The 13,251-nt window shown below is 36.6% G+C and overlaps 1 protein-coding gene across 1 annotated transcript in view; it reads left to right on the top strand.

Moving 5' to 3' along the window:
* TJP1 (tight junction protein 1) overlaps positions 1 to 12,623 on the top strand; it is a 315,639-nt gene extending 303,016 nt beyond the window's left edge. Inside the window, 4 exon segments of the mRNA XM_077124011.1 lie at positions 1,270 to 1,741; positions 7,230 to 7,447; positions 8,694 to 8,837; positions 11,080 to 12,623. Coding sequence (XP_076980126.1) covers positions 1,270 to 1,741; positions 7,230 to 7,447; positions 8,694 to 8,837; positions 11,080 to 11,174 — 929 coding nt within the window. The 3' untranslated portion in view covers positions 11,175 to 12,623.
* Positions 12,624 to 13,251: the final 628 nt, after the last annotated feature.

Here is a 13,251-nt window from a genome sequence, read left to right as displayed (position 1 = left end):
ATACAAAAACTCAAAAATGGACAGCACAATAATACCTAAGTGTAATGTAACTATGTTGGAACACTGAATGAAGCTGCACCTGAAATATAGTTTTTTTGTTTGTTTGTTTGTTTGTTTGTTTGTATCTTTTGTTTTTGTTTTTTTCTTTTTCCTTTTTTTATATATATATTTTTTTATTAGTATTATTTTAATTCTCTTCTCTATATTAACATTTTATATCTCTTTCTGCTGTTTTGCTAGTTCTTTTCCTAAATCGATGCAAATGTACTAAGAAATGATCATACATCTATGTGATGATACTGAGAATTACTGAGTGCATGTGTAGAATGGAATGATTTCTAAATGTTGTGTTAATTTCTTTTCTTTTTTTTGATTAATAAAAAAAAAAAAAGAAGAAGAGATCTGTGATTGGCCCACATACTCTGGAAGTTGGAGAACTAGTTCTTATATCCCACCCTGGTACTAGCAAGCTGCACCAGAACTCTAAACTCCAACCCCCAAAACTGCCTTCCATGAGACTGGAGACCTGGTAGCCTCTGTAGGGAGGGTGAAACTCACTGCTATTAGCTGTATTTTACCACCTTCTTCTACCCACTCCCCCCGGATGCAGCACAGTGTTTTTTTAGAGTCTAGAGTTTCACAATGGTTGATTCAGATAGTTCCTATCAATTCAATCGTTGTTTTGATGGAGGGACTGATTTCTGGAGCTTTCTATTCCACCGTTTTTCCACCGTCCTCTACCCAAGTATCTTCTGCATGTCTTGAACCACCTTTCTGTTATGTTCAGTTTTCTTATAAATGTATGTGTTCTTTATATGTTTTGAATGTTAATTCTTTATCAGTTACACATTTCATAAGTATCGTCTCCCAATCTTTTTTTTTTTCATTTTACTTTGATTATGGGGAGTTTTGTAGTAGTTTTATATATATATATATATATATGTATACACACACAGTCATTTTTGTCATTCTTTTTCTAAGCTGTGATAAACTTTCAAGAGGGGTTGCTCAGAGGCCAGTCCCTTGGCAGCATGACCTTGACCCCAGGACAGCAGGGTACAGTAACAGCATTATACGTGTCCTGCTGGTTGCTGCATCATGCACAGCCGGTAGGGCTTGAGAGCCCCATCCTCTGATTGTGGTGACCCAGATCTAGGCGTAGATTCTGGCACCAGGGCAAGTTAAAATGGGAGAGGCATCAAAGGGGCTGTTAAAACTTCTTTCAGGAAGTTTGAAAAATGTTTTTATATGTGTGTATTTGCTTTCCAGGTAATTCAACGTCATTGGATTTTCAGAATTCTTTAGTGTCCAAACCAGATCCACCTCCATCTCAGAATAAGCCAGCAATGTTCAGACCACCAAACAGAGAAGATACAACCCAGTCTTTCTATCCCCAGAAAAGTTTCCCAGAGAAAACTCCAGTCAATGGAGCTGAACAGACTCAGAAAACGGTCACTCCAACCTACAGTCGATTCACACCAAAACCATATACGAGTTCTGCTAGACCATTTGAACGCAAGTTTGAAAGTCCTAAATTCAATCACAATCTTTTGCCAAGTGAAAATGCACATAAACCAGACTTGTCTACAAAAACCCCAACTTCTCCAAAAACTGTTGTGAAAGCACACAGTTCAGCACAGCCTCCTGAGTTTGACAGTGGAGTTGAAACTTTCTCCATTCATGCAGAAAAGCCTAAATATCAAGTAAATAACATCACAGTGCCTAAAGCTATTCCTGTGAGGTAAGATTTTGCCTTTTTCTTAAATATTGGTGAGTAGTTTGTCTTATGTGAGTTTGATCTAGTTTATATGATTTGGGATCTGAAATGATCATTTTAACTCTAACTTTTGTCGGGAGGTTTGTTCAGAATGTTATTGCACTGAATGTCATTACCAAAAAGGTCTTGCAGGAGGTGCAAAATAATGTTAATTTTTTAAAAAGCTAACAAATATATGTGGTTAAAATGGTTAATATCCTTACTAAAAGCTAGAGTTTAATGGCAGGAAGCAATTTGCCTGAGCTCATACAACTAGATTAAGTCTAGATCATCTGAGCTCAGACCCCTGTAGTCCTGACCAACCGTGGCTTCCCAGTTAACCTTCAACTGCTGAGGTATGTTTGGAGAAGATCTCAAGAACACAAGTATCATTTGTTCAACACTGATATTAAAAAGAAATGAAGGAATAATAATTCAAAATGGCTGTCAAGAAACAGCCATTACTAGTGAGTAAAGCAGCTGGACAAACAACGCACAGCAAGCCCATCAGCATCAGCCCTCTGTTATTTTCTTTCTTGTCATTAAACAATACCTAACCAAGCCCACTTTGGCCAAAGACATTCACCTCAGCCTCCTTTGTCCAGTTACATTTTCAAGCTACCCATTGAAGCAGAAGCATTTGGAGACAGAAGTAAGGGCCGATAGGGCATTCTGCAGTTCTACTTAATAAGAGAAAGGGCAGCTCTGTTGATTTGCTGTCTTCTTGAACCTGAGAAGGTACCAGGGGTGAGGACAGCAGAATCTCGCTGAGTGTTATTGCGGGACTCACTGTCCAGAAGGAACTGCTCCCTTGTGTCACAGGAGTCCATCTCTGATGCTGTTAAATCACCGTGACATTTCAGCTATATTTCACACACTTTTATTTTGTTGGTCCATCTTTCCTCTTTTTTTTTCTATATCTTTCTAAGTCCTGGCTCAAAACTACTTCAGGAAGTTTTCCATGATTAGAATCCTCCAGTTTTTTGTTTGTTTGTTTGTTTGTTTTATTTTCTGTAAATATATTTCAGAGAGGGGCAGATACCCATTTGAGGTTTAGAGTTGAGGCATAGTCATTTTTGGAATTATTTTTATAAAAACAAATAATAATGAAAGTATTTGGGATTTTTTTTCCATTTGTTTAAACTCCTTTATATATTGCAGCCAGCACTGAACAACAGAGGACTAATGGGACCTTGGCTCTGATATTCAACTATGAACAGTAGAAACTAATGAGTTGATTGGACGAATGTAGCCATTCACCTGGTGGGAGGTAGACAAACTTAATTGCAATAGAGTATGCGGAGATCTCCTCCATTCCTCTTCTCTCACCCCACTGACATTTTATCATTTCTTCCTGATAAGAATTATACCAATAGAATGTGAAATCATTTTACCAGACATCACATACTCTTTTTTTTTTTTTTTTTTTTTTTTTTGACATATTCCAAGTTTATTCTCGAGTGTCGATTCACATCATTGGGACCATACAGTATTTGTCTTTTAGTTTTTGACTAGACTCACTCAGCATAATGTTCTCTAGGTCCATCCATGTTATTACATGCTTCATAAGTTTATCCTGCCTTAAAGCTGCATAATATTCCATCGTATGTATATACCACAGTTTGTTTAGCCACTCGTCTGTTGATGGAGATTTTGGCTGTTTCCATCTCTTTGCAATTGTAAATAATGCTGCTATAAACATTGGTGTGCAAATGTCCGTTTGAGTTTTTGCCCTTAATTCCTTTGAGTAGATTCCCAGCAATGGTATTGCTGGGTCATATGGCAATTCTATATTCAGTTTTTTTAGGAACCGCCAAACTGCCTTCCACAGTGGTTGCACCATTTGACATTCCCACCAACAGTGGATAAGTGTGCCTCTTTCACCGCATCCTCTCCAGCACTTGTCATTTTCTGTTTTGTTGATAATGGCCATTCTGGTGGGTGTGAGATGATATCTCATTGTGGTTTTGATTTGCATTTCTCTAATGGCCCAGGGACATTGAGCATCTCTTCATGTGCCTTTTGGCCATTTGTATTTCCTCCTCTGAGAGGTGTCTATTCAAGTCTTTTTTCCCATTTTGTAATTGGGTTGGCTGTCTTTTTGTTGTTGAGTTGAACAATCTCATTATAAATTCTGGATACTAGACCTTTATCTGATATGTCATTTCCAAATATTGATTCCCATTGTGTAGGCTGTCTTTCTACTTTCTTGATGAAGTTCTTTGATGCACAAAAGTGTTTAATTTTGAAGAGTTCCCATTTGTTTATTTCCTTCTTCAGTGCTCTTGCTTTAGGTGTAAGGTCCATAAAACTGCCTCCAATTGTAAGATTCATAAGATATCTCCCTACATTTTCCTCTAACTGTTTTATGGTCTTAGACCTAATGTTTAGATCTTTGATCCATTTTGAGTTAACTTTTGTGTAGGGTGTGAGATATGGGTCTTCTTTCATTCTTTTGCATATGGATATCCAGTTCTCTAGGCACCATTTATTGAAGAGACTGTTCTGTCCCAGGTGAGTTGGCTTGACTGCCTTATCAAAGATCAAATGTCCATAGATGAGAGGGTCTATATCTGAGCACTCTATTCGATTCCATTGGCCGATATATCTATCTTTATGCCAATACCATGCTGTTTTGACCACTGTGGCTTCATAATATGCCTTAAAGTCAGGCAGTGCAAGACCTCCAGCTTCGTTTTTTTTCCTCAAGATGTTTTTAGCAATTCGGGGCACCCTGCCCTTCCAGATAAATTTGCTTATTGGTTTTTCTAATTCTGAAAAATAAGTTGTTGGGATTTTGATTGGTATTGCATTGAATCTGTAAATCAATTTAGGTAGGATTGACATCTTAACTATATTTAGTCTTCCAATCCATGAACACAGTATGCCCTTCCATCTATTTAGGTCTTCTGTGATTTCTTTTAGCAGTTTTTTGTAGTTTTCTTTATATAGGTTTTTTGTCTCTTTAGTTAAATTTATTCCTAGGTATTTTATTCTTTTAGTTGCAATTGTAAATGGGATTCGTTTCTTGATTTCCCCCTCAGCTTGTTCATTGCTAGTGTATAGAAATACTACAGATTTTTGAATGTTGATCTTGTAACCTGCCACTTTGCTGTACTCGTTTATTAGCTCTAGTAGTTTTGTTGTGGATTTTTCCGGGTTTTCAACATATAGTATCATATCGTCTGCAAACAGTGATAGTTTTACTTCTTCCTTTCCAATTTTGATGCCTTGTATTTCTTTTTCTTGTCTAATTGCTCTGGCTAGAACCTCCAACACAATGTTGAATAATAGTGGTGATAGTGGACATCCTTGTCTTGTTCCTGATCTTAGGGGGAAAGTTTTCAATTTTTCCCCATTGAGGATGATATTAGCTGTGGGTTTTTCATATATTCCCTCTATCATTTTAAGGAAGTTCCCTTGTATTCCTATCCTTTGAAGTGTTTTCAACAGGAAAGGATGTTGAATCTTGTCAAATGCCTTCTCTGCTGATCAATTGAGATGATCATGTGATTTTTCTGCTTTGATTTGTTGATATGGTGTATTACATTAATTGATTTTCTTATGTTGAACCATCCTTGCATACCTGGGATGAATCCTACTTGGTCATGATGTATAATTCTTTTAATGTGTTGTTGGATACGATTTGCTAGAATTTTATTGAGGATTTTTGCATCTGTATTCATTAGAGAGATTGGCCTGTAGTTTTCTTTTTTTGTAATATCTTTGCCTGGTTTTGGTATGAGGGTGATGTTGGCTTCATAGAATGAATTAGGTAGTTTTCCCTCCACTTCGATTTTTTTGAAGAGTTTGAGGAGAGTTGGTACTAATTCTTTCTGGAATGTTTGATAGAATTCAGATGTGAAGCCATCTGGTCCTGGACTTTTCTTTTTAGGAAGCTTTTGAATGACTGATTCAATTTCTTTACTTGTGATTGGTTTGTTGAGGTCATCTATGTCTTCTTGAGGTCATCTATGTCTTCTTGAAGTCATCTGTGTCTTCTTGCCTCCAGTTTTGAAGCAGTCATGAATACCATATCTTCTACACCTTTAGGTGTTTTTTTTGTTTCTTTTTGTTTTTTTTGTTAAGTGACTGTACTGACTTTTTTCCTTTTGGTATATGCCCTTTACCTCATGAGACTGTGAAGTGCCTTTCATGGCATAAGCATTTGATACTCCAGGAAATGCTTTGTTAAGGAAAGTCCCTTGACTTAACATAAACATTGGAGATCCATGTCAGGCAGCTGCAGTAGTGCCTGCTGAGCCAGAGCACAGTCTGCCCTGGAAATAACAATTTCCTTACTGCAAAAGCAAGTAAGACTGCTCACTTAAAACCCTAGGGAGATAGAGAACATAGTATTGTATTTTATTAAGTCAAAGATGCCATCAGTTGTAAGATTTGCTTTTGATTTATATATTACCAAGAAGGAAATGAATGAAACTGACTTGCTGTGTTTTAAGATACTGATTTTATCAATGTTAAAAGGTACTTCTTAAAACCAGTAAACTATAGTAGTTGGCTGAGCAAGGTATCAATTTCTGTACATTCAAGTTGCAAAAATCAGTACGAAGTTTAATTACCTTCAAAAATCAAATTGATCAACTACCCCAAGTGGAGAATTCTTGATATTCTCACAAGCAGTGGGGACAACCAAAGCAATAAGCTGAGGCCCCAATCTTGGGGTTTGTTCATATGAAACTTAACCCACAAAGGATAGGCTAAGCCTACTTAAAATTAGGCCTAAGAGTCACCTCCAAGTGAACCTCTTTTATTGCTCAGATGTGGCCTCTCTATCAGCCAACACAACAAGCAAACTCACTGCCCTCCCCCTCTCTGTGGGACATGACTCCCAAGGGTGTGGACCTTCCTGGCAACGTGGGACAGAAATCCTAGAATGAGCTGGGACTCGGCACCAAGGGATTGAGAAAACCTTCTCAACCAAAAGGGGGAAGAGAGAAATGAGACAAAATAATGTGTCAATGGCTGAGAAATTCCAAATAGAGTCGAGAGTTTATCCTGGAGGTTATTCTTATGCATTAACTAGATATCACATTTTAGTTAAGGCATAATAGAGAGTCTGGAGGGAAGTGCCTGAAATGTAGAGCTGTGTTCCAGTAGCCATGTTTCTTGAAGATAATTGTATAATGATATAGCTCTTGCAATGTGACTGTGTGATTGCGAAAACCTTGTGTCTGATGCTTCTTTTATCTACCTTATGGACAGATGAGCAAAACATATGAATTAAAAATAAATAAATAATAAAAAAATAAAATAAATAAAAAAATCAAATTGATATCTCTAGTAAGAATATGCTCTTAGTTCCCTGTGAGTAAAATCTGTATTTTTACAGTAATTTACTTCTTGATTGTGTGGAAAACTAAAAATGTAAGCAAAATACCTTTTAAAATAGTAATAAGAGGATAGCTCTTATTTATTTTTGGAATTTACTTACTAGCTATTTTTGAACTCTTAGTCCCTCAGCTGTGGAAGAGGATGAAGATGAGGATGGTCACACTGTGGTGGCCACAGCCCGAGGCGTGTTTAACAGCAATGGTGGAGTGTTGAGTTCCATAGAAACTGGCGTTAGTATAATCATCCCACAAGGAGCCATTCCTGAGGGTATTGAGCAGGAAATCTATTTCAAGGTCTGCCGAGATAACAGCATCCTCCCACCTTTAGATAAAGAGAAAGGTAAATGTGGTTAATTTTTCTGTTTAGTTTTAATACCATAGAAGTTGCCCTGATCAGCTAAGAGCATAATCTAGTGACCCCTCTTCTGCCTCCACATTGTGATAGCCACAGTATCGTTCCATGCTCCCTTCCGTTAGGGTGGGCTTCTCAGATGAGTGCTTGTATCAGTATCGGGGGGGGTGGGGGATGATAACCCTGGAGATAGTTGTTACCAGTATGTAGATGTAGTGGGCTGTCCAACGGTTTAATTAGCCCTTGGTGGTGGGGGTGACCACAGGCTGGTCTTTCTACACATTGTGCTTTATTTTCAGTATGAGATTGAAAATGATGAACATGCATTCTTGGCTGATCTGACCAAATTTGTCTGTAAAATTGGTCAGTCCTTCCTTCTCTAGATGTGGCTTAAGTGTAACACCCATTCAAAAAAGACTTTGCTTCTCGTTGTGCCTGTCACCTGACTGCAGGTGCTACCTCATGGACAGATGCTGTTTTTTTAATTGATCACTTAGAAATATAGCACTTGTAAATGCTTAACAGAATGAATGAAATATTCTTACAGGATACCGCAGCATGTTTCTGAGCTTCTTAAGGAACCAGGAGTGCTCTGTATTTTTAAAATTTTCTCTAGATTTATCAAAATGATATGATGTACTGTGTTACAAACTTCTGTTTTGAAAATTTTCCTAGCAGCACTTTAGTTCCTTAAATACATTCACATTTTACCAGAATACTGACATCTGATTCTGTGTTCTGATTTGGGGGTATCCTGTTCTAAAAACAAATAGGACTATATTGGCCCTGTGTTAATCCCGTAAACCAAATCTGTAGTAAACAAAACATTAAAAATGGAAGATATGATAGCATTTGTAAGAAGTACATTTAAACAGATTTTATACTATAGATCTATGCAGTTGAATACAGTAAACACTTAGCTGTATGTGGCTATTATGAATTGAAATGTGCTGGAAGTGTAAAATACCAGTTTCAGAGATTTCATATACTGATTATGTATTGAGATTATAATGTTTTGGATATATTGTGTTACATGAAATATTTAACTTTGTGGCTACTAGATCATTTTTAATTACATATTTGGCTTACATTGTGTTTTTCTTGGACACTGCTGCTAAAGGGAACTAACCCATTTATTTGACTTTAAAGCATATAATTAGCAAGGGAATGAGAAGAAATATGGGTCTAGAAGGACTGACATCTAACCTCACCCTACCCCCTTCTCTAACTCCAGGTGAGACTCTGCTGAGCCCGTTAGTGATGTGTGGGCCCCACGGCCTCAAGTTCCTGAAGCCTGTGGAACTGCGCTTACCACACTGTGCGTCCATGACTCCTGACGGTTGGTCTTTTGCTCTAAAATCATCCGACTCCTCGTCGGGTATGCTGTCTTCACTCTGTCCTTTGGGGTCTTTGGGAACTGTCATTGATTACTGAAGCTGATGATGCGACCATGCTGTTAGCAAATCTCTGCCTCAGTTCCTGTGGCCTTGTAGGTATCACAGTGTCTTCACCTTTGCAGTGTCTATATTGTAAATCAGTTTGGAAAGGTGGAGAAGTTTTCTACCTTTTCAAAATATATAATTATTTTTTATTCTTAGTTATTACCCTTTAATTTTTCAATGTAAAAAGTTATATAAATAGTAGAAAAAGTTGGAGACAAAAGATCCTCCATTGTGATCATACTTGGCCATGGTTTTTCGATGTAAAACTCTGAATAACTTCTATTGTACACTATGTTAAAGTGACTTTTTGCTCTTAAGATCATTTCAAAGCTTCCATTGCATTTTCATACTTCTTCCTTGGGTGACTAAGTCAGTTACCATCTATATTCTTGATATAGATGACTTTAAGGGAAACTGATATGGAAAAATAAGAATTTGAAGTCCTACTTCTGAAGTTTTGATAATTCAGTTGTGCATTTTGCAGTTTTTCTTTGGTGTGGTATAAATACGGAGTGTTAGATTATAGGAGTGTATTTTAAAACTGCACAGGGGAAAAAATCATATACTCACAAGTACCCATTTTGTGGAAAAAGTTAATAAGTTTATTTTAACATACTAGATATTGAAACCATTTCCTCAGGGACTCTGCTGAAAAACATTTTTAGTCTAGTGTGAATTAACATTAATAACATTCAGAAAGTCAGGAGGGTAGTATAAAATCTGATGTCCTCTAAGCCAAATTAGATGGGTGGCTTTACGGAAAAGTTATTTATTTTGCAGGGTCCCAATAACTGTCTAGTATAGTTAATAATTTTGCAAGTGATTTTTTTCCCCCAGATGTCATATGAAACATAAACAAGTTACCCATTTGTTATTCCTAGTGTTTTATTTCATAAAACATAAGTTGTTTAATAGATTGAAATAACTTTTTCTGGGTTAAATTTGAGTACATTCACCCAGAAAAGAAATTTACTTTTATGCAACCCTATATGGCTTTAGAATGCTTTGCTATTATACACTTCCATTCAAGAAGTCAATATATTTTTTTATATTCTCAGACTTAATATCAGCAAAAATTAGTATATTGTAGTAGAACTTGAGCCTGAAGATAATATCTTTTTACTTCCAAAGAGTTATCCTAGCTCAGTCTCATTGAGTTAGTAGTTTATCTACATACAGTATTGCATAAGCCCATATATGTCTGTGAAATTAAATCATTCTCTTTTGAATTGCTGAGCCCATCAGGAATTGCTCGTAACTCCAGATACCACTTAGATGACATATAGCTTACTGTAAGTAGAGTTTCTCAAACTTGGCACTCTTGACATTTTGGCTGGATAATTCTTTTCTGTAGAGGCTAGCCTGTGCACTGTGGAATGTTTCAACAACATCTCTAGCCATTAGATGCCAGTTGTGACAAAGCCACAAAATCACTCCCAGTTGAGAACTGTTGTGATTAGGGAAGCAACATTTTGACTGCCAGCTTACCTTCAGTACCATGCAGACATGTTCTCATCCGAACTGTCTTCACATTCATGCCACTACCAGAGGTTCTTAGCTGCTGCTGCGAATCTGAATCACCAAGAGCTTGTTAAAAACTCATTTCTTCAAGCCCTCCCTCAGTCTTAAACAATCAGTAAGTTTTTAAAGCTCTGTGAATAATTCTGTGGCACAGCCAGAACCAGGGCTGTGGGTCCATTCTTACTGATTTTTGGAAGACTATGGAGGGTCCTCAGGAACCAGATTCTGCAGAACTCAAGGGGTTTCATTTGTTGGTCTATATTTTAGTGTGAGAAATGTGTTCTCATATTCATCTCAAATGGGTGCCCATTTAATTGTAATTATTGCCCAAACTTCTGGAAGTAGAAGAAGGGCACTAATAATTAAGTGGATTCAGGGGCAAATTGCAACTGTCTCAGATATATGGGTACCCTAATCTTTGTTTTCTGAAGAGCTAGTGTACTTAAAAATATTATGAATAAAATAGCTCTTAAATCATTATTTGCCAGTAGGTCCAAATTGAAATATATCACAGAGTTTTTGTATAGTGCAATATGCTGAAGAAATGGAAAATTATATCTAAATAATATGTATTTAATGTTTGTGCCATTATTGCAAAGCATTATGGATTGCAGTTTAGCCAACTGTAAATGACCTCACCTTCTTTTTCTCTCACAGGTGATCCTAAAACCTGGCAGAACAAGTGTCTTCCTGGAGATCCAAATTACCTTGTTGGAGCAAATTGTGTTTCTGTCCTGATTGACCACTTTTAATTCTTAAAATATAGAAACTTTAAAAATAATGTGAAACTGGGTTAAACTTACTACATCTAAATGAAGACCACTCTTACCAAGTATTATACTTTCCATAGAAATGATACAGCAGTTGTTAGTGTTAAGCATTTTGTTTGAACTGTTGAAGGTTGCAAGCATACCTGAACCATGGTTAGAAAACATGCTACAAACTGCATGTTTGTGATGGAAGAACTATTAGTATTTGACTAGAGCTTCAAAGATGCTTTGCTTTGTAATGATTTTTGTACTTTTTTATGGTCACTCCTAACTTCACATATTATTTCCGTTATATTACCAGCCGGTAAATGGGGATACATTTGAGTTCTACTCTTTCCAAATTACACTGTTTCAAACTTTACTATGACCCCAACCTGGCTATATACATTTTATTTTATTATGCATGAGGTAATATGCACACATTTTTAAAGTGCACCTGGAATATGTAACCATTGTAGTAGATTTAACAAATGTACAGCAAGGGGAATTTATAACCTTTTTTTTTTTTTTTGGTCAAGTGAAGACAATTAATCACTATGTGTAAAGACACATTTTTCTTAGGGAAGGACACCAAAGCATGTGAGACTGGTTCCGTGGCCTCTTTGGATCTATAAATTAACCATATCACCACAAATGTACTAACCAGCAGGAATGCCTTACCCTCATGTTTTTAATTCTTAGATCATTCTCTCTGTATTAATAAATTTTTATGGCTTTTTTGTGCACATCTATATACTGTATCATGAAAAAGATTAAGTGGTTCATTGTGGATTTGGTGGTTTCTGAAGTGTATAATCACCTAGAAGAAAATAATGGTGTGATTTCGGGACTTTTTTTTTTTTTCAAATGGCAGTGGTTATTATCTGTTCTTTTTAGCTATGTGTTTGAAAATTTAGATGTTTTAAGGATGCTTGTATATAATGCGTGCATACCATTTTTGTTCTTGGTTTGTAAATTAACTTTTATAAACTTGACCTTTTTTATACATAAACAAAACCAAGTTTCTTAAGGCTACCTTTGTATTCTCTCCTGTACCTCTTGAGCCTTGAACTTTGACCTCTGCAGCAATAAAGCAGCATTTCTATGACACACACAAGGTCATTTTTTAAGAAAAAGAATGCACAGAGTTGTTACATTTTTAAGTGCTGCATTTAAAAGATAACAGTTATTCAGAATTCTCTAGTTTGATTAAATTCTTGCAAAGTATCCCTACTGTAATTTGTGATACAATACTGTGCCCTAAAGTGTATTTTTTTACTAATAGACAATTTATTATGGCACATCAGCACGATTTCTGTTTAGATAATATATCACTACATTCTGTTAATCATTAGGTGTGACTGAGTTTCTTTTGGGTTATTAAAAAATCTCATATTTCTAAATCTGCAAAATAAAACTTTTTAAAATAAAGTACTGGTATGGTCTGTTTCAGCAAGCTTTGCCTGCTCTTTCTAGTTCATGCACCTGTAGAATCCTGTTTCAGAATCCCACATATGGTAATCCTCATCATCCACAGCCACCTACCACCTTATCAGACCTGATTCTCTAGGTGTCAGGTTTGTTCCCTGTGGCCAGTATATGCTGCTGGGTGTTCAGAAAAGAAATCTGCACCTAATTTTGAGGAGCCTGCTTCATTTTGGCACCGTTCCTTTGCAGTGTAGGGTGCTTTCAGTGAATTGCGTTTCCCTGTTGTCTTGGAAACCACATGCTTATGAAGACTGAAAATTGAGTTTTGCTGCAGAGGTTTTTGTCTACTGAAACTTCCAGGTAGGGAAGAGGTATAATCACATTTTCAGTGACTACACCGGAGAGGGGCAACTAATGAAATATAAAAAAATAGCTGCCATGGGGAGCTCCCACAGCTCCTCTTACGCTAGCCCACAGCAAAATCATGCAGATGTGGCTGCAGAGGTTTCAGTTTTGATGTATTTATGCTAGGCTTGATTATCACAGATTTTTTTTTTTTTTTTTTTTTTTTAGGCAGTGAAAATAGCATTTGTTCTTCTGGTCTTAAGTGGATTTGAAAAAATAGAGGCATAAATCTTTTTTTAACCCTTAC

The sequence above is a fragment of the Tamandua tetradactyla genome, chromosome 12 (genome assembly GCF_023851605.1).
Source record: "Tamandua tetradactyla isolate mTamTet1 chromosome 12, mTamTet1.pri, whole genome shotgun sequence".
In the NCBI taxonomy this organism is placed as follows: domain Eukaryota; kingdom Metazoa; phylum Chordata; class Mammalia; order Pilosa; family Myrmecophagidae; genus Tamandua; species Tamandua tetradactyla.
The sequence above is the reverse complement of the archived record's forward strand: the minus strand, read 5'-3'. Positions and strand labels throughout refer to the sequence as shown.